This window comes from Trachurus japonicus, chromosome 21, assembly GCF_045865225.1.
Source record: "Trachurus japonicus isolate A0001 chromosome 21, Traja_1.0".
Taxonomy (NCBI): Eukaryota; Metazoa; Chordata; class Actinopteri; order Carangiformes; family Carangidae; genus Trachurus; species Trachurus japonicus.
Genome location: NC_140927.1, coordinates 7,239,383 through 7,266,245, shown reverse-complemented (window position 1 = coordinate 7,266,245; position 26,863 = coordinate 7,239,383). Strand labels below are relative to the sequence as shown.

The window sequence follows — 26,863 nt, the reverse complement described above, 5'->3', positions numbered from 1 at the left end:
TGTGTTGCTTGTGTGACCGTGTCTGCAGCTGCAGCTGCAGCTGCATCGTCAGAGTCACTCGTCTCTGACGAGCGACCGTCATCAGAGGGCAGATCGTCCCCCTCTGAATCATGATCAGCAAAGATCTGTGCAAGAACCTCATCCGCACTGTAAAGTCCTCTGGGCATTTTGTTTTTTAGTATAAAAATCGCTATCTGTCTCTCTATCTGTCCAGCACGCTCCTGCCACCGCTCCGCTGCTCTCTCTCCTCTCCCGCTCTCCCGCTCTGCTGCGCTCAGCCGCTGCCGCGCTGACAGCTGGTGTCGGGTTTCAAACTTTTTTTTCTCAGATTTTTTTCATAGAAACACACCCACAAATGACGTCAGGATTGAAGCTATATGTAGTGGCCATCTAGTGGTAGCAAGCAGTAACAGCACAAGGCAGTAGATTTAAAGATAGAGGCTGTTTTATTCAGCAATGTCGCCTGTCGCAATAATGCGACTTTGGCGCCTAGAGGGTTAAAGACCCACTCCCGTGAAAATCGTGTTTTTTGAGCTTTTCACATGTTCCTGTGGCATTTTTCTTGTGTTAGAGCACATATCAGCAGAAAAGGAAGTGCAAAATTGCATTTCTGAGTTTTTCTGCCTTCAAACTGCTGTGAACCAATGGCAGACTCAAACTGGCAGTTTCAGGGAGACTGGAGCTGACGTGTCACAGCTCCAGGGGAGGGCATTAGTGCTACAAGCTGCCGCCCCGTTCTTCATATGGCTCAGAGGTGAAAGGCTTGGCAGCTCGGTGTAGCTGTCAAGGTATAATAGGTATAGCTCACCTAGCAGAGCAGCTTGCACTGTGAGCAAGGACTATGCTCCAGTCTGGGATCGAATCCCATTGTGGAGTTTTACACTAAATGCGCTGAATCTGTAATTGCACAATGTCCAGCTGTCAGCAACCGGGGGGTGGGGTGTGAGGAGGTGGCTGGCCGGGTGCAAAACAGCGCAGTCTCCGCCCACCCCCCAGAGGTGAATTGCTAATGTGCATGGCTAATGAGCTGGTTTTAAAATGGCCGAAAAGGGTCGCGGGAGTGGGACTTTAAGCATCATTGAAAAATCTCACATTCATCAAAGTCTCAACCTCTACTTCATCGGAAGTGTTGGAATGGCCTAGTGGATAAGGTTCCTGCCATCCAACCACAAGGTCACAGATTCAAATCCCGCCTGAGCAGTCTTGGTAGTGTGTCAGCCACTTTGAACTTTAACCAATACCACTTGGTCTGGTCACATGATCAAACTGAAAGTGAAAGTCTGCTGACCATGTGGTTGTGGGTTCGATACCTACCTTGGTCAACCATTTGTATGGTGATCACTGCTTGCACTATTTGCTAATTCTGCAACAGCGTTCAGCTGCTTTCAGCAGTCACACGCATTTCCATCAGGAAATGCTACTTTATCTAGTTAGGGCCACGGGCAATCGCACCGGGCACTGATCCCTACAGCTATGAAATAGCTGCAGGGACCAGTGCCCGGGCGTTATTGTGTGGATTTTTTCCTAGTTATTAGGGCCGCGGGCAATCGCACCGGGCACTGGTCCGGGACCGGCGAAGCCCGGGCACTACTGTTATTGTGTGGATTTTTTCCTAGTTATTAGTGTGACTGCTGAAGCAGTCACACTATTGTTCTTCTGTTTGGCCATTTTCTTCCGCCTTTTTACGGTCTTCTTCTAGTCCTTCATACTTTGTGCTATTTCAACAATTCATATATCAAAACGTGCAGCTTCTTTTGAACTTTATCGGCATTACTTTTCTCTTTTTAACTATTTATACTTTTTCAAATATTTAACTTTTTCTGATTTTTTTCAGCTTTATAATGTGTGTGTATTGCGTCTAACGAGCAGAGCTAGAGTGGTGTCAGAGTGGATAGAGGCAAAAAAACATTCTAGAGTTTTTCTGGCTAAACTGTCAGCACGGCCACAAATTAAACTCTAGACAAATTATTTTCTCCAGTTTTGTAGCCACACTTGTCTTCTGGCTAAAATTCTGGTCAAAAATGCAAAGAGACTTAGATAATAATTTTAAATATTTTTTAAATGCAGCCAGGGAGCTCTCTGCTCTCATTCAGCTCAATGCATTTTTTTCACATCAGCAGGAGAAGGAGCTCAACTTTGTAACTTGCTGTTAAGTGCTTTTTAATTCATTTTAATTCACCAAAAAATAGTCACAGGTCACAAAAAAGTCCTCTTCTTACTTGGTGTGGCTAATTTATATTAATCTATTTTTGTTTTAAGCATCATTGAAAAATCTCACATTCATCAAAGTCTCAACCTCTTTTCTTCACAACTCCACTGTAGTGTAGGGGTTAGGGTGGCTGCTTGCCAACCCTAAGGTCACTGGTTCGAATCCAAGGGAAGAACTCTTGTTATGTTATGTTGAATTCTGCTCTCCTCCCCCGCCTTCAATTGGTTACAGGTGTTTGTTATCTCCTTGATTACTCGTACCAGTTTGCAGCACATCATCACATTACAATGAATGACAACAGTCTTGAAAGCAGTGTGCTCTCTGTAGCCGAGTGGCAGAGTAAAGGCTTAGTGATCATAAGGTCATGGGTTCGATTCCTGCCTCAGTCATTTCACATCATTGCTTGACTTTTGATTCCAATTATTCAGCTGTCATTGGACAGTCTTTGATTCCTCATAGTATAAAGCTCATTGTAACTCAGGTTCTCTGTGGCCATATGGTTAGTGTGTTAGGTGTTGTGCTATTTCAACAATTCATATATCAAAACGTGCAGCTTTTTTTGAACTTTATCGGCGTTACTTTTCTCTTTTTAACTATTTATACTTTTTAAAATATTAAACTTTTTCTGCAAATTAAACTCTAGACAAATTATTTTCTCCAGTTTTGTAGCCACACTTGTCTTCTGGCTAAAATTCTGGTCAAAAATGCAAAGAGACTTAGATAATAATTTTAAATATTTTTTAAATGCAGCCAGGGAGCTCTCTGCACATCATCACATTACAATGGCAACATGCTTATGTCTGTGCTCTCTGTGGTGAAGTGGCAGAGTAAAGGTTTAGTGATCATGAGGTTGTGGGTTCGATTACTGGTTCAAATCTTGCCTCATCAACAATTATAGTGAATTATTTTCCCAGTCGTCCTCTGTTGACTTCTGATAACTTGCTTCATGTTGAAACTGCTGCTCTCAGCCTGAAATTCACAGAAATTTTCATTCTAAGTCTTACTTGGTGTGGCTAATTTCTGCACTTTCCTTACCTTTTTTTTTTAAGCAGGAGCCAGTGATCCTCTTATCAAAGGTTTTCTTTGCCACTCACATACTGTCTCTGCCTGTAGCCTAGTGGTTAGCTTGCTGAGCTGGAGACCTGAAGGTTACTGGTTCAAATCTTGCCTCAAAAACAATTATAGTGAATTATTTTCCCAGTCGTCCTCTGTTGACTTCTGATAACTTGCTTCATGTTGAAACTGCTGCTCTCAGCCTGAAATTCACAGAAATTTTCATTCTAAGTCTTACTTGGTGTGGCTAATTTCTGCACTTTCCTTACCTTTTTTTAAGCAGGAGCCAGTGATCCTCTTATTAAAGGTTTTCTTTGCCACTCACATACTGTCTCTGCCTGTAGCCTAGTGGTTAGCTTGCTGAGCTGGAGACCTGAAGGTTACTGGTTCAAATCGTTACTGGTTCAAATCTTGCCTCAATAACAATTATTCACAGAAATTTTCATTCTAAGTCATTCAAGCTTGACTCTCAAGCTTTCTTGATGTCAGAGTGAGACAGAGTGCAGCTCATCAACAGACAACAGTCTCTGCAACTGTGTGTGCACTGTGGCCTAGAGGCAGAGTGGAAGTCTATTGACCATGAGGTTGTGGGTTCGAGTCCAACCTTGGTCAAACATTTGTATGGTGATCACTGCTTGCACTATTTGCTAATTCTGCAACAGCGTTCAGCTGCTGTCAGCAGTCACACCATTTCCATTCTTGGAAATGCCTTTTCTAGTTTTTATTAGTGTGACTGCTGAAGCAGTCACACTATTGTTCTTCTGTTTGGCCATTTTCTTCCGCCTTTTTACGGTCTTCTTCTAGTCCTTCATACTTTGTGCTATTTCAACAATTCATATATCAAAACGTGCAGCTTCTTTTGAACTTTATCGGCATTACTTTTCTCTTTTTAACTATTTATACTTTTTCAAATATTTAACTTTTTCAGATTTTTTTCAGCTTTATAATGTGTGTGTATTGCGTCTAACGAGCAGAGCTAGAGTGTAGAGAGGCAAAAAAACATTCTAGAGTTTTTCTGGCTAAACTGCCAGCACGGCCACAAATTAAACTCTAGACAAATTATTTTCTCCAGTTTTGTAGCCACACTTGTCTTCTGGCTAAAATTCTGGTCAAAAATGCAAAGAGACTTAGATAATAATTTAAAATATTTTTTAAATGCAGCCAGGGAGCTCTCTGCTCTCATTCAGCTCAATGCATTTTTTTCACATCAGCAGGAGAAGGAGCTCAACTTTGTAACTTGCTGTTAAGTGCTTTTTAATTCATTTGAATTCACCAAAAAATAGTCACAGGTCACAAAAAAGTCATCTTCTTACTTGGTGTGGCTAATTTATATTAATTTCTTTTTGTTTTAAGCATCATTGAAAAATCTCACATTCATCAAAGTCTCAACCTCTCTTCTTGACAACTCCACTGTAGTGTAGGGGTTAGGGTAACTGCTTGCCAATCCTAAGGTCACTGGTTCGAATCCAAGGGAAGAACTCTTGTTATGTTATGTTGAATTCTGCTCTCCTCCCCCGCCTTCAATTGGTTACAGGTGTTTGTTATCTCCTTGATTACTCGTACCAGTTTGCAGCACATCATCACATTACAATGAATGACAACAGTCTTGAAAGCAGTGTGCTCTCTGTAGCCGAGTGGCAGAGTAAAGGCTTAGTGATCATATGGTCACGGGTTCGATTCCTGCCTCAGGCATTTCACATCATTGCTTGACTTTTGATTCCAATTATTCAGCTGTCATTGGACAGTCTTTGATTCCTCATAGTATAAAGCTCATTGTAACTCAGGTTCTCTGTGGCCATATGGTTAGTGTGTTAGGTGTTGTGCTATTTCAACAATTCATATATCAAAACGTGCAGCTTTTTTTGAACTTTATCGGCGTTACTTTTCTCTTTTTAACTATTTATACTTTTTAAAATATTAAACTTTTTCTGCAAATTAAACTCTAGACAAATTATTTTCTCCAGTTTTGTAGCCACACTTGTCTTCTGGCTAAAATTCTGGTCAAAAATGCAAAGAGACTTAGATAATAATTTTAAATATTTTTTAAATGCAGCCAGGGAGCTCTCTGCACATCATCACATTACAATGGCAACATGCTTATGTCTGTGCTCTCTGTGGTGAAGTGGCAGAGTAAAGGTTTAGTGATCATGAGGTTGTGGGTTCGATTACTGGTTCAAATCTTGCCTCATCAACAATTATAGTGAATTATTTTCCCAGTCGTCCTCTGTTGACTTCTGATAACTTGCTTCATGTTGAAACTGCTGCTCTCAGCCTGAAATTCACAGAAATTTTCATTCTAAGTCTTACTTGGTGTGGCTAATTTCTGCACTTTCCTTACCTTTTTTTTTTAAGCAGGAGCCAGTGATCCTCTTATCAAAGGTTTTCTTTGCCACTCACATACTGTCTCTGCCTGTAGCCTAGTGGTTAGCTTGCTGAGCTGGAGACCTGAAGGTTACTGGTTCAAATCTTGCCTCAAAAACAATTATAGTGAATTATTTTCCCAGTCGTCCTCTGTTGACTTCTGATAACTTGCTTCATGTTGAAACTGCTGCTCTCAGCCTGAAATTCACAGAAATTTTCATTCTAAGTCTTACTTGGTGTGGCTAATTTCTGCACTTTCCTTACCTTTTTTTAAGCAGGAGCCAGTGATCCTCTTATTAAAGGTTTTCTTTGCCACTCACATACTGTCTCTGCCTGTAGCCTAGTGGTTAGCTTGCTGAGCTGGAGACCTGAAGGTTACTGGTTCAAATCTTGCCTCAATAACAATTATTCACAGAAATTTTCATTCTAAGTCATTCAAGCTTGACTCTCAAGCTTTCTTGATGTCAGAGTGAGACAGAGTGCAGATCATTAACAGACAACAGTCTCTGCAACTGTGTGTGCACTGTGGCCTAGAGGCAGAGTGGAAGTCTATTGACCATGAGGTTGTGGGTTCGAGTCCGACCTTGGTCAAACATTTGTATGGTGATCACTGCTTGCACTATTTGCTAATTCTGCAACAGCGTTCAGTTGCTATCAGCAGTCACACCATTTCCATTCTTGGAAATGCTTTTTCTAGTTAGTGTGAATGCAAAAGGCATTCTAACTAACTATTGTTATTCGGTTCGGCCATTTTCTTTATTAGTGTGACTGCTGAAGCAGTCACACTATTGTTCTTCTGTTTGGCCATTTTCTTCCGCCTTTTTACGGTCTTCTTCTAGTCCTTCATACTTTGTGCTATTTCAACAATTCATATATCAAAACGTGCAGCTTTTTTTGAACTTTATCGGCATTACTTTTCTCTTTTTAACTATTTATACTTTTTCAAATATTTAACTTTTTCACAAAAAATCTCACATTCATCAAAGTCTCAACCTCTCTTCTTCACAACTCCACTGTAGTGTAGGGGGTAGGGTAACTGCCTGCCAACCCTAAGGTCACTGGTTCGAATCCAAGGGAAGAACTCTTGTTATGTTATGTTGAATTCTGCTCTCCTCCCCCGCCTTCAATTGGTTACAGGTGTTTGTTATCTCCTTGATTACTCGTACCAGTTTGCAGCACATCATCACATTACAATGAATGACAACAGTCTTGAAAGCAGTGTGCTCTCTGTAGCCGAGTGGCAGAGTAAAGGTTTAGTGATCATATGGTCATGGGTTCGATTCCTGCCTCAGTCTTTTCACTTCATTGCTTGACTTTTGATTCCAATTATTCAGCTGTCATTGGACAGTCTTTGATTCCTCATAGTATAAAGCTCATTGTAACTCAGGTTCTCTGTGGCCATATGGTTAGTGCTCAGCCTGAAATTCACAGACATTTTCATTCTAAGTCATTCAAGCTTGACTCTCAAGCTTTCTTGATGTTGACAGTGTGCAGATCATTAACAGACAACAGTCTCTACAACTGTGTGTGCACTGTGGCCTAGAGGCAGAGTGGAAGTCTAATGACCATGAGGTTGTGGGTTCGATTCTGACCTTGGTCAAACATTTGTATGGTGATCACAGCTTGCACTATTTGCTAATTCTGCAACAGCGTTCAGTTGCTGTCAGCAGTCACACCATTTCCATTCTTGGAAATGCTTTTTCTAGTTTTTCTTCTTACTACTTTCCGCCTTTCTACGGTTTTAAACTAGTCCTTCATACTTTGTGCGATTTCAACAATTCATATATCAAAACGTGCAGCTTTTTTTGAACTTTATCGGCATTACTTTTCTCTTTTTAACTGTTTATACTTTTTAAAATATTTAACTTTTTCTGCTAATTTTTTCCCATAGGAATGCATTGAAAACATCTTCAAACTTTTAAAATGTTCTTACTACTTTGAACCTCTAAAACGTCAGCATACTTTCTCCCACAGACTCCATTTGACTTTTAAACTGTAGACGAACTTTTAATCTATTCACATATTACTCAGCTTATTGATATCTTCAACAGTTTTTAGGTATTTGGCTGTTTTAAAATCATTAAAATTTTCGACAAAATCCAACTTTATAATGGTTGTGTATTGCGCTTAACGAGCAGGGCTTAGAGTGAGTGACATCATCGTTAGAGTGAGAGGGATCGAAAAAACATTCAGGATTTTTTCTGGATAAATTGCCAGCACGGCCACAAATTAAACTCTAGACACATGATTTCCTCACCGGTTTGTAGCCACACTTGTCGTGTCTCATCTGATGTGCTCAAAACAGCAGACAGACTTACAGAATTGTCTCAATGAGCTTAATTGTCCAGCTAGACCCGCTCCAGTGGCTCATCCACTTCAATATAAAAGTAGGAGCTGATTTTTTTAGAAAAACAGAAATGCCCCCCTTTTCTACCTTGCGACGGCAAGAAAAGTTTTTGCCCTACAAACATTTAATGCACATTGGCTCGCTCAGGAAGGTCTCCTTGCCCCGATGGTCTGGACCACATTCTGATAAGAGTTACGGTTCTCTTTTACTGGGCTGTTTTCGGAAGCTGCACAGAGCTCAAATCTCTCTGCTCTGCTCTGCTCTGTGTGCAGTTGGTCCAGCTGTTGGGGCCAGCTCGTTATCATGTCTATTAATAGAACAAGTGCAGGTGCAGCCTGGCCGCTCGTTAAGATGTTTTTAAACACAGCCCCACACAGACACATGATAAACCAGACTGACAGAGGATGTCCACGCACAAACACAGGCATCACACTCACACAGACAGACACACACAGACACTCACACACAGTCACACATGCACACATACACAAACAGACAAACAGACACAACACAACACTGTTCCACACAGTAAAATGTAAGCATGGTAGTCGCCATGGTAACTTCTGAGGGCAGGCTGCCACGCAGGTGTAATCAATCAGATCATTAGGGAGAGAGGAGTTCTGTGACGCTTATCAACAGTTTTACTTTCTGCACATGTACACACAGACAGAGAGACCGTCAGACTCACACACCCAGACACACACACAGGTTTTCAGCTCAAATTCATCAGCCTCTCAATTATTTTATACTTTTGATGTAAACATCTCCAACAATTTATATTTTTCTCATGAATTTCAGTTCAGACATTTAACCTTTCCACCTCTATAAATAGTAGTGTAATTCCAGGTGGAGCCTAGGACATAGGATCTATCTATCTATCTATCTATCTATCTATCTATCTATCTATCTATCTATCTATCTATCTATCTATCTATCTATCTATCTATCTATCTATCTATCTATCTATCTATCTATCTATCTATCTATCTATACCCCTCCCTATTTGTTAACCCCTCTGATCTATCTATCTATCTATCTATCTATCTATCTATCTATCTATCTATCTATCTATCTATCTATCTATCTATCTATCTATCTATCTATCTATCTATCTATCTATACCCCTCCCTATTTTTTAACCCCTCTGATCTATCTATCTATCTATCTATCTATCTATCTATCTATCTATCTATCTATCTATCTATCTATCTATCTATCTATCTATCTATCTATCTATCTATCTATCTATCTATCTATCTATCTATCTATCTATCTATCTATCTATCTATCTGTACCCCTCCCTATTTTTTAACCCCTCTGATCTATCTATTCTTTCTTTCTTTCTTTCTTTCACTCCATTTCTGTCTTTTTACTTCTTTGTTTGCTTGATTGTTTCTTTCTTTCTTTCTTTCTACTCCTTTTCTCTTCCTTTGTTTTTCTTTCTTTCTTTCTTTCACTCCATTTATGTCTTTTTACTTCTTTGTTTGTTTGTTTGTTTGTTTGTTTGTTTGTTTGTTTGTTTGTTTGTTTCTTTGTTTCTTTGTTTCTTTCTTTCTTTGTTTCTTTCTTTCTTTCTTTCTTTCTTTCTTTCTTTCTTTCTTTCTTTCTTCAGCTCATTCAGCATTGCATTCACACCATTTCCATTCTTGGAAATGCTTTTTCTAGTTAGTGTGAATGCTGGAAGCATTCACACTATTGTTATTCGGTTCGGCCATTTTCTGCCTTTCTTCGTCATGTAACTAGTCCTTCATACTTTGTGCTATTTCAACAATTCAAATATCAAAATGTTCAGCCTTTTCGGGACAGGTGTGCTATGTCTTTTCTCTTTTCAACTATTCATACTTTTTGCAATATTCAACTATTTCTGATTTCTTTTTCCCCATAGAGAATGCATTGGAACAGTCTTGAAACTCTTCAAATCTTCTTACTTCTTTCAGCCTTTAAAGCGTCCACATACTTTCAGCTAGAGACTTCATTCAAATTCTGAGCTGTAGACAAACTTCTAATGTATTCATCCTGTATTTACAACTTTTTCATAGCTTGTACCGTTTTTGAGATAAATCCTTTAAAAGCACATGAGGATTTCTGACAAATTTCACACTTTTCAATGAGTGTGTATGGGGTTGGGTCAGAGTGAGTGACATCATCGTTAGAGTGAGAGGGATCGAAAAAACATTCAGGATTTTTTCTGGATAAATTGCCAGCACGGCCACAAATTAAACTCTAGATACATGATTTCCTCACCGGTTTGTAGCCACACTTGTTGTGTCTCATCTGATGTGCTCAAGACAGCAGACAGACTTACAGAATTGTCTCAGTGAGCCTAATTGTCCAGCTAGACCCGCTCCAGTGGCTCATCCACTTCAATAGAAAAGTAGGAGCTGATTTTTTTAGAAAAGCAGAAATGCCCCCCTTTTCTACCTTGCGACCCTGAGAAAAGTTTTTGCCCTACAAACATTTAATGCACATTGCCTCGCTCAGGAAGGTCTGCTTGCCCAGATGGTCAGATGGCCACATTCTGATAAGAGTTACGGTTCTCTTTTTCTGGGCTGTTTTGGGAAGCTGCTCAGAGCACAAATCTCTCTGCTCTGCTCTGCTCTGCTCTGTGTGCAGTTGGTCCAGCTGTAGTGGCCAGCTCGTTATCATGTCTATAAATAGAACAGGTGCAGCTGCAGCCTGGCCGCTCGTTAAGATGTTTTTAAACACAGGCCCACACACACACATGATAAACCAGACTGACAGAGGATGTCCACGCACAAACACAGGCATCACACTCACACAGACAGACACACACAGACACTCACACACAGTCACACACACACACATACACAAACAGACAAACACACAAACACAACACTGTTCCACACAGTAAAATGTAAGCATGGTAGTCGCCATGGTAACTTCTGAGGGCAGGCTGCCAATCAATCAGATCATTAGGGAGAGAGGAGTTCTGTGGCGCTTATCAACAGTTTTACTTTCTGCACATGTACACGCAGACAGAGAGACCGTCAGACTCACACACCCAGACACACACACAGGTTTTCAGCTCAAATTCATCAGGCTCTCAATTATTTTATACTTTTGATGTAAACATCTCCAACAATTAATTTTTTTCTCATGAATTGAAGTTCAGACGTTTAGTCTTTCCAACTCTATTAATAGTAGTACAATTACAGGTGGAGCCTGGGACATAGGATGCAGCTTTTAACATGTGTCCTATCTATCTATCTATCTATCTATCTATCTATCTATCTATCTATCTATCTATCTATCTATCTATCTATCTATCTATCTATCTATCTATCTATCTATCTATCTATCTATCCCCCTCCCTATTTTTAACCCCTCTGTCTCCTTTTTTTCTTTCTTTCTTTCTTCTACTCCTTCATTTGTATTTTACGTAACTTTTTCTATCCTTCCCTCTCTATCCATCCATCCATCCATCCATCTACCTCTTTCTATCTATCATCCCCCTCTCTCTTTTTCTTTCTTTCTTTCTTTCTTTCTTTCTTTCTTTCCTTCTTTCTTTCACTCACTCCATTTCTGTCTTTTTACTTCTTTGTTTGTTTGATTGTTTCTTTCTTTCTTTCTATTCCTTTTCTCTTCCTTTGTTTTTACTCCATTTCTTTCTTTCTTTCTTTCTTTCACTCCATTTCTGTTTGTTTACTTCTTTGTTTGTTTGATTCTTTCTTTCTACTCCTTTTCTCTTCCTTTGTTTTTACTCCATTTCTTTCTTTCTTTCTTTCTTTCTTTCACTCCATTTCTGTCTTTTTACTTCTTTGTTTGTTTGATTCTTTCTTTCTTTCTTTCTTTCTTTCTTTCTTTCTTTCTTTCTGTCCTTTTCTTTTTTCTCTCTTGTTTCAATCTTTCTTTCTTTCTTTCTTTCTTTATGTCCTGCAACTCTTCGAGTTGCAGGACATATTATATATCAAAACGTGCGTCTTGATCGGGATCGGTGTGCTATTACTTTTCTCAACAGTTTACGAATTTTTCGCGACATAGTCGCGAAAAACTGCGCAAAAATTTTGCATGTAAGTCAATGGGACGGGCGGAAAAAAAAGAGCGAAAAAGACCAATCATTGGAGTTTAACAAACGTCTACTGCTCAGGCATACTTTCACCTAGAGACTCCATTTAAACTTTAAACAGTAGACACAAGTCTTGTGTATTGTCGTATTACTCCACGTTTTGATAGGTCATATAGTTTTTGATCAATCCCTGATCAATGACCATGATCATTTTTGGAGAAATTATGAGTTTATAATGGGTGTGTATTGCATGGAATGTTCGTGTCAGAGTGCGTGACATCATCGGTTAGAGTGGGAGAGAGTGAAGAAACATTCTGTATTTTTTCTGGATAAACTGTCAGCACGGCCACAATTTACACTCTACAGACATAATTTTTTCAGAATTTGTAAGACAAACTTGTTATCTCTCATGTCATGTGCTCAAAATATCAGAGAGACTATGGAGGTAGATTTGTGTCTTTATTATTCAATCAAAAAAAAGGTTGCTTCAATCAAAAAATATATTTTCAATCAAAAAAACCCGTTTCAATCAAAGAAAAAAAGTGTTTGAATGCAAAAATATATTTGAGACTCAAAAAAATGCATTTGAACACTATTTTTTTTTGCTTGAAAATGTTTTTTTTGATAGAAGTGAAGGTTTTTTTGTTTGAAGCAACTTTTTTGATTGAAGTATTGTTGTTTTGTGTTTGGGCCATATTATGGGTAGGACATTTGTGTCTTTATAATTCAATCAAAAAAGAAGTTGCTTCAAACAAACAAAAAATATTTTCAATAAAAAAATCACTTCAATCAAAAAATAAACCTTTTCAATCATAGAAAAAATGTTTTTGAATGCAAAAAAATATTTGAGACTCAAAAAATTGCACTTGAACACTTTTTTTTTGATTGAAAATGTTTTCTTTGATTGAAGTAATCTTTTTTGTGTTTGGACCATGTTATGGGTAGGACATTTGTGTCTTAATTATTCAATCCCAAAAAAGTTGCTTCAATCAAAAAAAAAACATTTTCAATCAAAAAAAAATATTTTCAATCAAAGAAAAAACTGTTTAAATGCAAAAAAAAAAAAAATCATTTGAAGTGTTTTTTTTTTTGATTGAACTTTCTTTTTTTTTGAATGAAGTGAAAAAAGTTTTGAAGTCGTTTTTTTTTTGAATCATTTTGACACAAACGTACCGCAGTGGGCGGGTGCTTCCCCATTGGTCAGACATGTTTGAGTGACAAGTGTCTACACCAACGACGTCTTTCTGACAAGCAAGTCATGGTCGCCACTCGCCAGCGAGCCAGGAAGCAGTGGTGGAGTTGTTGGTAAGTAGATAAAACCGTATTAAAATGATTGGTGTCACGTTATTAGCCTACTCTGTTTGATATTTCGATTAAACATACAGCTTGCTAACTTAGCTCACGTTGACTAATTTGTGTGATGGTGTTAGATATCTGACGCCTCATATTGTCAGGCAGGCTAGCAGGGTGCGCTAACGGCTAATTGAATTGTTTATTTCACTTAAGTAACGTTACAGAGGCTTGCTATGTGCTAGTGCTATATTGTGTTATAATACGTAACGTCATTAGTGGTCAAACAACAGTCCACAGGCCAACTGTTGCCCACAGCGCTGCCTGTTTAGCAGCAACAGGTCATGCAGAGCCTGAGTCTATCTTCTCACACAGCCCACAGGATTACAGCTATTTGACCGTCCCGCTCTCTCTCTCGCTCACGGGTAGTGGTCTCCCCACCATCACACATACAGGCAGTCAAATGCTCGCAGACACAGAGGCAGATGCTGTTATTTTGAGAGCGGGGCTTACATATGCCGTCCCGTACGGAAAATAATGTTGCATACCACCGGTAACATGAATATATATTCCGTTGCTCGGTGCGCAAACTAGCTGTGTCAGGCATTATTTATAAGTAGCCTAATGTCCCGCACAACTCCACATGGAAAACTGGCAGTTCAATGAAGTGATGCTTATTGTCTGACATAGTGTACAAGTAGTTACTAGCTTAAAGTATTGTGCCAATAATGATCCTTCTGGTAAATTTGGCATTCAGTTGAGACACAAAAGCTCTTAGTTTAATGAAAATCCTTGGAAAAGAAGACAAGATGGTTTGTTTAATTAGTATTCATTTATTTAGATTTCTAATATCATATAGTATTGTCCTGTCAACCCATTACAAGTCTTGCCTTATTCAGTGTTGATTTATTGACATGTTTATTTAAGATGTTTTATTAGAAGGTGTGTGAGTGAAAGTTGTCTGAAGTTGTATTTTTCTATTTTATTGCAATGCTGATTGATAATGTAGGACTCTGGTCCTGGCTTGGCCTAAGTTTTGGTGTCTCTAGGTGCTGTGCTCTGTAGGCATGACACATTAATTTCTTTATGTGATACTTTATTTTTTGCATCAAATTATTTGAAGTATTGATAAGCAGTATTGATATCGATACAGGTATTGCTGCACTCTCAATTATAACTGCTCAATAGTGTCGTATGGTTACTTTTATTATACAAGCCATCAATTTTGATGGCTTGTTAGTGTAACCGTTAAGCATAATGGCATTAATGCTATATATAGCGTACACTTAGCCAGATATTTTTTATTTTGTTTTGTTTTTTTTAAAGTAGCTAACTAGCTAAAGCCTTAAGTAGCTGAAATTAAGTTGTCTCGTGTCTCTGTCTGCAGCAACACACACACACACACACACACACACACACACACACACAGACAACGATAGCTACCTACATTAACTGCAACATCTTTCCAGGCAGCAGATGGACTAATTGTTTTTCCTGTTGATCAAATTATGTTTTTTTAGGCCAAGAACTCCACTAAAACTTTTTGGAACAGGATTGCTTAATAAAGGTAAGAATGGATGGGTAGATTTTATTTATGGTTTTGCTCTTTTTATGTGTCTGGTGTATTGTAGGTCATAACCATTTTCACAACAGCCATCTTTTCTCCCTCCCATTTAGAAAGACCAATACTACACATCACCTCTTGTGCATGTCTTCATGGCAAGGCGATTATCACATATTCAGGTTACACTCCACTTGCTGTTGACTGGATTCACACTTTTTAATCTTTTTAAAAAAAAAAAAAAATTATTAGTCTTTTTAGACTCTACCTGCTTCATCTAAAGTGATTGATGGTGTTATTGTTGATAACAGTGGTTAACTTAGGATCTAATCTCTCATCCCAGTATGACAAGCAGGCAGCCACTGCCGCTGCGCAGACTTTTCTGTCAGTGCTTAATCGCACCATAGAAGAACCCAGGCAGAGGAGTCAGGACATGCCTACTCCTTCAACTGTACAAAACGAGATGTCCAGGTAGTGTAGCCAGCCAGCAGTAGTGCATTTATTTTTCAAGTCAGCCATGCGGTATCAGAGCTGAGGGTGTAGCAACAATAGTCTTGACTCAAATGCACGACTCAAACACAGCGTTAGGCAGGGTAACAGTCTTTACTGGAAAAACAGGTTCGGTACACAAGTAATCCATCAGCGGGGGCAAACAAACCAGACAGGGATCAGGCAAAGGCGAGGTCAACCAGAACACAGGCAGGGGTCAATACCAAGGAACTAGAAAATACTACAGAGCAATAAAGGCTATGAAGTAACGCACGGGGACAAAAAGACGAACTGGCAACGGACAGGGGAAACACAGGGACTATATATACACACACACAGAACAGGTGAAAGTATTGAGGGTGGGGACAGACAATCAAGGAGGAGGACGAAACCACACGAGGAGGGAAGGGGAATCTGAAACGAGAGGAGAAGTCAATACAACAAGATGACACAGGAAACAGAACTATAACATGGACCGAGTCATGACATGCAGGTTGTAGGGGATTTGTGAAATGTTATTCCACATACACAGCCATCCCATGCAAATTTCATTTTTTACTGACCCCTTTTTGTAAAATATTACAAATCTATTTTACAAACAAGGGTCTCACATTTTTTTTACTTTTTTGCAGATCATTCCCTGGATTTTTCAAAAGAAAATCTGCAGACAAACACAGAGACAAGAAACATAAACCATGGAAAGGATTTGACATGGCTTTTTTGACAAAGCAGAAACAACCCCGACCACACAAGATGAACTGGAGCTACTACAGGCAGGGCTGGGAAAGAGGACTCTCTCGATCACTAAAGACTTAAGCCATGAAGAGGTGAGGAGCAGCATCTTTCTTTATCTCCCCCTACCTCCTCTATCATTGCCTTCTCCACGATCGATTTTTACAGATATACCTTCCTGAAATGTTCTGTCTTTATTACTGTAGTTGTCCACTTTACTGGAGAGCACCTACCCGAAAATGGCAAGTCTTGAAGGAGGATGGCTTCTATACAAAGCAGCTGGTATGTTAAACAAGACATTAGATTAACATAAGGCTATTTGAATAGAATCTTTAAATAGTGTGGAGCCCTGCACTACACAAGGCTTTTCCGAGTTCAAAAGGAGTTTCCAGAGTTTCCCAAAATAAGCTGTTCGAAAATACTGACTTGACAGTTTTTTTGTTTTTTTTTTAAGTGGGCACATCCATGTGTACAGTGATCATAATGTGATAACCAAACTTGCCGCAAGGAGATATGGGAAATTTAGTGAATAATGTTAGAGCTTAACTCAAGAAGAGATGTCATAGAGGCTCGTATCTAAACATAAAAACATCTAATATATTTTTCTGAAACATGACATTGTAGATTATTATAATGCAGAACACCTGATTGTGCACGTTTTAACTTTTTGTCCTCGATTTCATTATCATTACAGTCGATAATACTTTTCCTCATGTCATTATTTTTCACTTACAAGTATGCCATGAATGGGTCAACTTACACTGGCTGAATGCCATGCTCAGCACACTGATGTTAATATACTTGGTTGGCACTACTTTTAATTCCCATAAAACTTGAATTTGCAGGTGGACATGGAAGGAGGAGAATGACCGCTGTCGCCTTAGAGTCAGAGGGATACACTGGCTCTGTTCTTAGAAGCGCCTCCGCAGGAGGGAAGTTTATGTTATATATTGCTCCTCTCCAAGAGAAGATTGATCTGACACCACTGCCAGTGGATGCTCCAGAGTTCAGTCTCATGCCAAAGGCTACATGCACACAGTGCAAAATGGTCATGCCATTGCAAATGCTAGCCCTTCATGTGCAAGGTGATTGTGAAGGGACGTCTTGGACAGCTCTTTGTGATTCAGAGGTGAGACGCCTTTCTTGTCACATTTTTCCACTTAATGCAAGTGAAAGGTGAATGTTGCCACCAGGCCTCCAGACTAACTTTTTTTAAAACTGTCCCTGGACATTCCTGAAAAACGGTCTCAACCATCCCGAAGTGAATGTAAACTGTCCCAAAATCGAAATGGTGTTTTTTTTAGTGTTTTTTTTCTTCTCTAATTGTTATCATCTATGTCTGTTATTGGCATAAGATATACAGAAACATCATTATGAGAAAATAAAGTGTAGTCATAATAAATTAAAAAAGCCCCTGGAAACATGAATTTGAATATTAAAAATACATATATTATATCAAAGCCGAGTGTCTGATTAAGCATCCACAAAAGTCTGAGTGAAAATAACCATAACTATAAGAAAACCTGGTTTAAAAAAATTAATTTTGCTGTTTAGATTAAACAACTCTTGGCCTGTTTAAATGTTAAATGACTGACAACTGTCAATCAGAGTGTTATCTAGTTATCTGACACATTGTTTGGCTGCATTTTCAGCAAGAAGATGAGGAGCTTGATTCTTCTGTTCCTGCGACTTTAGATGTGCCACCATCGAACAAGGTATGGTTCTATGTAGGACAGAATAATATTTATTGCAATAATAATATAATGTTTTATATTTTTATTACTCCTGATTTTGAGTGAAACCATAAATGATCAAACATTTACTATTTACCATTTATGCTGAGAGGGTTGCTATAAAAATTGGAACTAATCCTGTCCATACATCTTCCCATTTAGCAAAGTAAGACAAAATGCCCGATATGCAACAAATACTTCCCAAGCCAGGACATTGAGTTCCACGCCAGTATCTGTGGAACAAGGTAAGTCAAGTCACATTTATTTATATAGCACATTTCGTGCGACAGGTGCAGACTCAATGTGCTTAAGAGTAAAAAAATAAATAAATAAATAAAACAGACAAGTGGTGTATGTCCTTTGCATATAATAACATCACATTTTTTAGTTTGCTGTGATTAGATGGAATTCATTGTAACTTCCATTCTTAGTTGTAGTCCTGTATGGAGCCCAGATGCTGGACCTGAAAGTCCCCATGATCTGCAAGAACCAACACAAGATCCAATAGATGACATCTCATGGTAAAAAAAAAGAAAAGGGATCTTGAAACTTTGATTTTGCTGCCAAAATATCTTTAGATTTTTAAGATGTAATAATTTATTTTAACAGTGAAGAAGATGTTCTGCGTTGGGTTGACTCAAAAGTTGAGACGGGGAAGACCTTCAACATTTGTGTCTCGAGGGACAACATGCTGGAGAGAGGTCTAAAGCTTTGGCAGCGCCAGAAGACTGGAGGCCCAGCGAACAAACTGAAAATTACCTTCATAGGAGAAGCTGGCATCGACACTGGGGCATTAAGGAAGGAGTTCCTGTCTGGTAAGTAGTAAGCCAGTCACAAGTGTGTAATACTTCCAAATCAACAATAAAACCCTGTGACTGAGGCTGTTCTCTGGTTTGTTTATGTCCACAGAGATGGTTGCTGGGATAGAGACGCGCCTCTTTGAAGGGGGGAAGAAGGGGAAGATCCCAAAATACTCCATCACTGACCTGGACAAAAACTATTTTAAGTTTGTTACTCTTATTCATATTCTCATATTAATCAACAGTATTACTTATTTACTTGCATTTACACAATGGTGTATACTATAATGGTGTGTACAACTACTCACTGCTAGAGGAATAGACTACATTAAAAAGATATTGCTCGTGGTACACCTCTACATATCTTGTCTTAAGACACTTTGACTCTGTGACTTTGGGTACATAGTAAGTAACCATTCCAAATATTGGCTCCTGGCCATTCCAGCCAGGAACTTATCTCCTGATTCTGTAACGTGAGGCACCTTGGTGTACAAGTGCACCCCCCTGACATGATGCTGGTATGTCACAGGGACTTGGGTACATAGGAATGAATTTATATTTTCACCTCGTGCATTGTATTTGTCTTATCCGGCTTAGTACAATGTTACGATGTCATTTAGCAGACGCTTTTATCCAAAGCGACGTACATTGAGAGTTCCTACAACACAAGCAAGGACTTGTGTAGTACTTCCTACTCTTTGTAACTGGATATCTCAGGACAAACAGCTTGGCAGAATTTGATTATATGTGGCCAGAAGGTCCAGTTGGACTCTGAACTAATTAGATTTTGGAGTTCAAAGGTTAAGGTCACTGTGATCTCACAAGGTGGTTTTAGTCTGAAGAATGTGATCTTTGGGATGGATTGATAAATTAGTCACAATTAACCTAAATATTCACTTTCATATTTAAATTATATTCCTTCAGCCTTCACCACATGGGGTAAACAGAGGATGTTGGCCTAAATGGCAAACTGACTCTTGTTGCTGGAGGAATATACTCACATGGAAGTATTTTCAACAAGCAACTTTCTCTAGCATAGTTTTTAGATAATAGAGGAAAAAAATATATCCATGGTAATGGTGTGAATGAACAGGGAGGTCAATACATAATTTTGTCATAGCATCACTTTTTTATTTCCCCCTCTTATATCCAGAGTTGCTGGTGAAATATTTGCAGTGAGCCTTGGCCAAGGTGGACCGCCTCCAAGCTTTCTTCAAGAGTGGTGTTACCAGTATCTGGTGACCGGGACACTGAAGGACATCACAAAAGAAAATGTGCATGATGCAGAGTTGTCCACATTAATCGAAATGGTGTGTTGAAATCTCAAGCGCATATCCTTCCCATTATGAAAGTCTTGTGTGAAAAATATTTTTTCTGGAAGTTATGTTTGGAAAATATGCTTTCAGATTGAAAATGCAACTGACGTGACACAGTACACAGAGGAAATTCTTAACTGTGGATATACGGGCCCCATCACCTTGGAGCACAAAGACAGCATAGTAAGGTATGCATTGTTTTTTCTATAGCTCACCAAACGTTTCATGGATTTTTACCAAGGTGCAGTGAGCCAACCATGGTCTACAGATGACAAGTTAAAGTCATTGGGCCTCATTCACAGCCAGTGCATACGCACAAATCTGTGCTTAAACCTTGCGTACAATCGTTTGACACATAAATCTGGGATTCAGCAATATTTTCAAAAAGTCTGCAGTAAGATAGGCACTAAAGTTAATGTCCAATGTCTATCTTTTTGTTAGAGCTGTTTTGCTACATGCCACCACGAAGCGTACACCAATGCTTCAACAACTGCAAGAAGGCCTTGAACTCTACCAACTAAGATGCAATCCAAACTAACCAGCCCAATGTACTTTATGTTTCAAGGTTGATTCACATTACATCATCTCCAGCCTGGCTCCAGTGATGAGCGAGACAGGTTCAGTAAAACAAAGGACAGAGACGCAGATACTGAACTTCTTTCAAGATTTCCTTCTCGAGCTGGAGGGTATGTATTGGCATTACATTTTTACATGTTGGTAGCAGAGCTACTCCATGTCTACAGCAGCTGGTTTAAGGTCATATGCAAGTAAATCACAGACATTGTGGGGAGTCTGGGTACGCTACATGAGCGACCTACAATCTGTGCAATTTATGCTTGTTCTACTAGTGCAGCTTACTCCCCCCCGCTTTTGGTAATTTTTCTAAAATCACGTTTTGCTTTCAAATCAACTGAGCTGCACCAATGTCAATGTCATCCATCAAACTGAATATGAAACTTTTTCACCATTTTCTTGCATTTGACTATGCTTAACTAAAGATGGGGACACCAGTCAGCCTGATGAAGAAGACAATGGAGCACCGCTCTCGGTTCCTCGAGTGATGCAGTGGCTCACGGGGCAGGCTCACAGACACATGCTGGTCTCAGAAAGGGAGAATTTCAAAATCACAGTCCTGTTCGATCACACTTGTCTTGAACGCATGCCAAAGCACACAGTGTGCTACCCTGTTGTGAGTGCATGCAGCACCACTATAACATTCCCCACAGCACATCTGAAAGATGGTGATGCATTTGAGTCCAACCTTGAAATTGCAATCCGATATGGTTCCAGGTTTGATAGAGTTTAACTTTTTGTTTTACTAAACCTGATGTGTTTAGTCAGTTAATTTTAGTTCAACCCTGATCTTCTCAGACTACTAGTAATCACCACTCCTGCAAAATGTCTCCTGTTGTCTGCTGGGTGTTCTGTTATTTTCTTGCAATCAGTCTTGCATATAGAAACGTTCTGAAATATACTGTACAATTAATGGTATACCAGCATTGACACCCCCTCCTTCTCTGGGAAACAAGCAGAAACTGATAACATGACAGCAGAATTTCAATTGGCAACACACTCAAAAGCTCTGAATGTTTGGACAGTTGCTATTGCTCTCATGTGTCTGATACACTGTGCTCAAAATTATACAAAGCAAAATTTAAAGAGGGATGTATTTCTTTGCATTTCTGCTTGTTTCCCAGAGAAGGGTGGGTATAAGTCTGACATTTGACATTAGGTGTTGACCACTGAAGAGACCAGAAAGTGCCATAGAGGTGTTAAAAATCTTGTTAAAGTTATAGTCTTTTGTTACTATAATAAGAATTGTTGTTAATAATAAGAATAATAATTATTATTATTTGAGCCGATAATGTAATTCATTGTCATATGATAATGTTCATTTTAAATATTCTTGTTATATTGAATATACTGTATTTTTCACCGATCGTTTTTACACACAACAAGCAGGCAGCAAACTTAATTGATTAGGCTATTCAAATCTTCCTATGTGGCGGCAGGACGATTCAGGATCTACTGTAAGGTCATTAATGTTCTGTATTTTGTTCCAGCAATAAAATAATTTGAATTAAAGTGGTTCTCGTCAGGATGCGAGGGTCTGATGCTCCTTCTGTTTATGCATTTTTCATGTTTAGAGATGTGTGTACATACAGATATGATTACCCAGCAAACATTTTGATGTCTTTCTCACGTCTGATTAATGTTGTACATTACGAACCAAATCGGGTTGAATCGGAAGCTGACGAATCGGAACCTAACTTCAGCGTCGCTTGGAGTTAGGTTCATCCTGTCGTCTATTTGAGGCAATAGAGGGGCTGAAATGAAAGTTTTTCTTAGGTCGTTTTTCAAACAGATGATTAAACGCCGGCAAATCGACGTGGAAGCGACAGAAGGAAAATGCAAAGATTGAGACTTGAACTCACATGTCCCAGCTGAGAGACGTGTGCTACCACTGCACCACTGAATTGAAGAGCCCCTTACGTGTCAGGTTGATCTGTATCATCATGTGTACACAGCTGATCAGAGAGGGATTTTGTTTCGACCTACATATTGTTATGATTCTACTTACCGAAAACAGATAATTAAAAATCTTTATATAAAACAAATGTTCAGTAAAACCAGCTGTTTGTGCTGTCACCTTACGTTTATTCCCCTGCTGTATAATTACATATTTATATGGGAATTTTATATGAAACAATTTTACATTTTATATGAAACATATTCTGTTACATCATTGCAAGTTTTCCTCAAAATCACCATTTCCTGAAGATTATGTTTTAATGCTCTAATTATCATTTAATCATAATTTATGAATGTTTTTCTCATATGGACAGCTAGCAGCAGCAGGATCAGCAGCTTTGAGAGCTCCACAACACACATTCCATACATTATCTTTCTGATTTATGGCAAATAAAATATGGTTTGGGGAAACATCACAATGTGGAAATGAAAGACCAACACTAGTTATCATTTTAGGGTTTAAAGATCCTTGGACGTATTCATTGTTGATCAAAAATGACCACTTCCAAATACTGTGCTATTATGAACAACAAAAATAAAACTACTAGCAATAACATAAACAATTTTTAAAAACATGTTTTCCAACTGCTTCACATTTCAAAAATTCACGTATAAATCAATATAACAGACATGCAATAACATTTCATATTTAAAATGTATTTTCAAACTTATTATACGGGGTATATGCAGGAATGCAAAAGTTTATTTCAATACCTTTTATAAGACTTTTTATAGACCTCAAAATACTTTTAAGACCTCATTCGGTCGGTGGAGGAAGTGGTGTAGGACTTCTTTAACAGGAACAGGAAGCCGGGGAGGCAGAAGAGGACATTGATGAACTTGTGGAGGTGATCTGTAAGGTGGTGTAGTGATCCATCATGCAGCCCCAGGCGTGTTAGGGCTGCAGTGGGTTATACTGTTGCTCTTTATGCTGTTGAAAGGGGGAGGGGTCTAGCAGAACAAATAGTTTTATATGTTATAGTAATCAGGTTTTAGATTATTATATATAGGTTAAATTTTGGACATTGACAGAAAATACTTAAATGCCTGTAGTGTAACGTTTCATGGTGTATGTGAGTAACCATGTGTTAGTTACCTTCATTCAAAGCTGAGTGGTGTCTGTCCATTTACGCATGGGCTGTGGGTTTCAACATACAAAGGTTGGGTTGGTTTTTGGAACGCATTTAGAAAAATATGTTTAAAATGTATTTCTAGGAATTTGTAAAAAGTAAAGACATTTTCTTAGTGCCCCTTTTTTAATCATAACATTGAAATGATTAGCTGTGTATTTGTATTGTTTCAAAACATGTTTGCTATAATCATTAAGCACTTAATAGTGTGGAGCGTCACTCACTCATTACAAATTGAAGAGCACGCAGGTATATATCCTGACCAAAGGATAAGGAGTCAGAGTTAGGATTCACTTCATGTTGCAGCAGAGCAAGATTCTCTGCAGACAGGGGGGATGGAATGTAAGGAACAACAATCCCATGGTCAGTGTCTTCAGATACCTCCTCCTGATGGTCTATGTGCTGCAGCTGCATGGCCCAACAAACAAATTAATGATAATAGACAAAGTGCTTAAGGGAAAAACTGCCATGCCAATCAAGTATTACATGCCCACCTCTGCATAATTTGGCTCAGGCACAGGTGCTTGGAGCATTCCAATGTTCCACATCTGTTGAGGTGTAAGGTTTGCCTCTGTGCGGATCGGGTGGTTGTTCCAACTGTCTGTGAAATGCTGTAGATCTGACCGCAGACGAGGTACGAACACATATTGCACACAGAAGAGGTGGATCGCATTAGACAGATCAATGAAGCCCTCTTCTTCCAAGCTGTGTAGTGCGTTGTAGTACTTTGATGTTACAGAATTCCAAACATCTCTCCATAAGCGTTCCACCCTGAAAAAAGGCAGACAGACAATGGTTAGAATAAGAAACACTGGTGCTGTCTGTTCATAAGTAAATGGCATTTATGGCTTTTAAGTGGTGCAGCCACTTTTATGCCGGTGTGTGTGTGTCCGCCAGTTCACACCAGGAAATTTCAATCAGGAATGGAGAGTATAGGAGAGAGCAAGCTGAAATCTGTGCCAAGGTTTGTGACCACTGTTCAATGTAAAAGATGACTGCCAACTATAACCAGCATACCATGGAGCTTGTTGAAAGCAGCCATCTTGACAGAAGAGGGTAAACCAACATCCGGTCAGACTGACACATGATTGACACAAATTGATAATGTAATTAATGCTTCCTGTTAGTCACATTAATACAATACAAGTTTACCTTCAGTTCTCTCAAAGGAGCTGCTATAAAAAATGGTCTATTGTTGCTAAGCAGCAGAGCACTGCTTACTCCTCCACTCTGAGAAGGATTATCAAAAAAGCAGATGTCAAGTGTAGATGCGACAAGTTCATTTAATTACCTCTGGTTATGGACACTTTTGCCTGCAATAAAGCTTCCACGGCCTGTTCCTCGGACAGTAAACATGCACCTGGCTATGTCGACATTTTCCACCCCTTGATCAGCTCTCACTCTGAAAGAAAAGCAAATGCTTTTCCCCCCCATATATGACATAACTTCATAATGTACAGCAGCACGTCGTTCTTTTATTTCTCCTGCAATTTGAATATATACCTTGAGGGCCATCCATTTCTCTGAACACCCTCCATGAAGAAGCCAAAAGCAGTTGCTGCTTTGTTGTTAGCTGCTGCGTCCAGATACAAAATCTATGAAAGAGGTAGACGCATACCATGTATGTTTTGGAGTTGTTCATAAGGGTAAATATGTTGTGAATGAATAGAAAATAAAATATCTACCTTCCTGGAAAATCCATCTATTCCTCCAAAGATGACGATGTTATACCTTTAAAAAATGCATTTGAAAAAATATATAATTCATTGTGTATTACATGTATGTAGAACTCCCACATCATACAACACAGTAAATTGGTCAACAAGCAACGTCATACAAACGTAAAATAAGTTCTGCCAGACAAGACATTAATTTACCTTATCAGTTTATGATTTGTATCAACATGGACGAGAGACAGGGGAGCAGGGACAGAGTAGCTTCGTCGAGCAATGCAACGAAGCTGGATCATCCTGGCAATGATACCTGCACCATCTATACGCTGCAAAGACAGCCTCACTCTTTTCCATTGAAGACGAAGGCCCATTGCTTGGAGACTTCCTTTGACCATTCTGTAGCCTGCATGCGGCATCCTTGCCTTAATAGCCCTGACTTTCTGGTCTAATTCTTCATCAGAAATTACAGAATAGCATGCCCTCACTGACATGTTGTGGTCCTTCATTCTTCTGTAAAGGGTTGACCGTGAAATGCCATGCATTTCTACTAAATGAACTAGAGGTAAAGAGGTATCCAGCAACGTCTGTAGTGTGTCACGACTCATTTGTAGTTCTGGCCGTCCTACATTCCCACTCCAACAAGTGGTGGCTACATCATTAAATAGTGGAGGAACAGGATTCTGTGACAGATGTGAACTGAGCACTAAAGTCAACTGTTGCAGACCATCAGCCAGCTCTGCGGGAATATCCATGTATTGTGTGCCAGCTTGAATAAACTGCAACTCTTGAGTGCACACAAACAGGAGGTACTCAAAATCAATGGGTACTCTATTGATGACAGAAACCAACCTATCCCTTAACCTCAGTAAGAGCTGTTGTGCCATCGGATGCCTGCAAATTAAAATTTAGCATTATAAGAGGAGCAATTTTGAAATTCATGTATAAGTGTACTTGTATGAGATAGTCAGTGCATTACCTGCAATAGATAATGGGGAGCACAACCCCAAAATGGAGAATCAGCAGCAGAGGTGATGTGTAGTATTGGTCTTTCTAAATGGGAGGGAGAAAAGATGGCTGTTGTGAAAATGGTTATGACCTACAATACACCAGACACATAAAAAGAGCAAAACCATAAATAAAATCTACCCATCCATTCTTACCTTTATTAAGCAATCCTGTTCCAAAAAGTTTTAGTGGAGTTCTTGGCCTAAAAAAACATAATTTGATCAACAGGAAAAACAATTAGTCCATCTGCTGCCTGGAAAGATGTTGCAGTTAATGTAGGTAGCTATCGTTGTCTGTGTGTGTGTGTGTGTGTGTGTGTGTGTGTGTGTGTGTGTGTGTGTGTGTGTGTGTTGCTGCAGACAGAGACACGAGACAACTTAATTTCAGCTACTTAAGGCTTTAGCTAGTTAGCTACTTTAAAAAAAACAAAACAAAATAAAAAATATCTGGCTAAGTGTACGCTATATATAGCATTAATGCCATTATGCTTAACGGTTACACTAACAAGCCATCAAAATTGATGGCTTGTATAATAAAAGTAACCATACGACACTATTGAGCAGTTATAATTGAGAGTGCAGCAATACCTGTATCGATATCAATAC

At 39.0% G+C, this 26,863-nt stretch overlaps 1 protein-coding gene and 1 pseudogene across 1 annotated transcript; one reads left to right on the top strand and one right to left on the bottom strand.

Moving 5' to 3' along the window:
* Positions 1–110: 110 nt before the first annotated feature.
* On the top strand, positions 111–21,224 carry LOC146964718 (G2/M phase-specific E3 ubiquitin-protein ligase-like; annotated as a pseudogene).
* A 1,962-nt stretch (positions 21,225–23,186) lies between these two features.
* Positions 23,187–25,759, bottom strand: LOC146964717 (uncharacterized). Its single transcript, XM_085765611.1, has 8 exons — positions 25,458–25,759; positions 25,266–25,311; positions 25,084–25,175; positions 24,872–24,982; positions 24,075–24,351; positions 23,805–23,988; positions 23,547–23,588; positions 23,187–23,401 (listed from the first exon to the last, which is right to left on the bottom strand). Exons 1-7 carry the CDS (start codon positions 25,757–25,759, stop codon positions 23,578–23,580), a joined length of 1,023 nt encoding a protein of 340 aa, XP_085621737.1. The 3' UTR covers positions 23,187–23,401; positions 23,547–23,577.
* Between the last annotated feature and the right edge of the window lie 1,104 nt (positions 25,760–26,863).

Bases quoted from the DNA above. Each gene is read 5' to 3' on its own strand.
- LOC146964717 (XM_085765611.1), bottom strand. From the start codon at position 25,759: ATGAAGGACCACAACATGTCAGTGAGGGCATGCTATTCTGTAATTTCT. The intron at 25,312-25,457 runs GTAAATTAATGT...CATTTTTTAAAG, and splicing joins ACAAATCATAAACTGATAAG to GTATAACATCGTCATCTTTG. The intron at 24,352-24,871 runs GTAATTAAATGA...GCCTTTTTTCAG, and splicing joins AAAAGTGTCCATAACCAGAG to GGTGGAACGCTTATGGAGAG.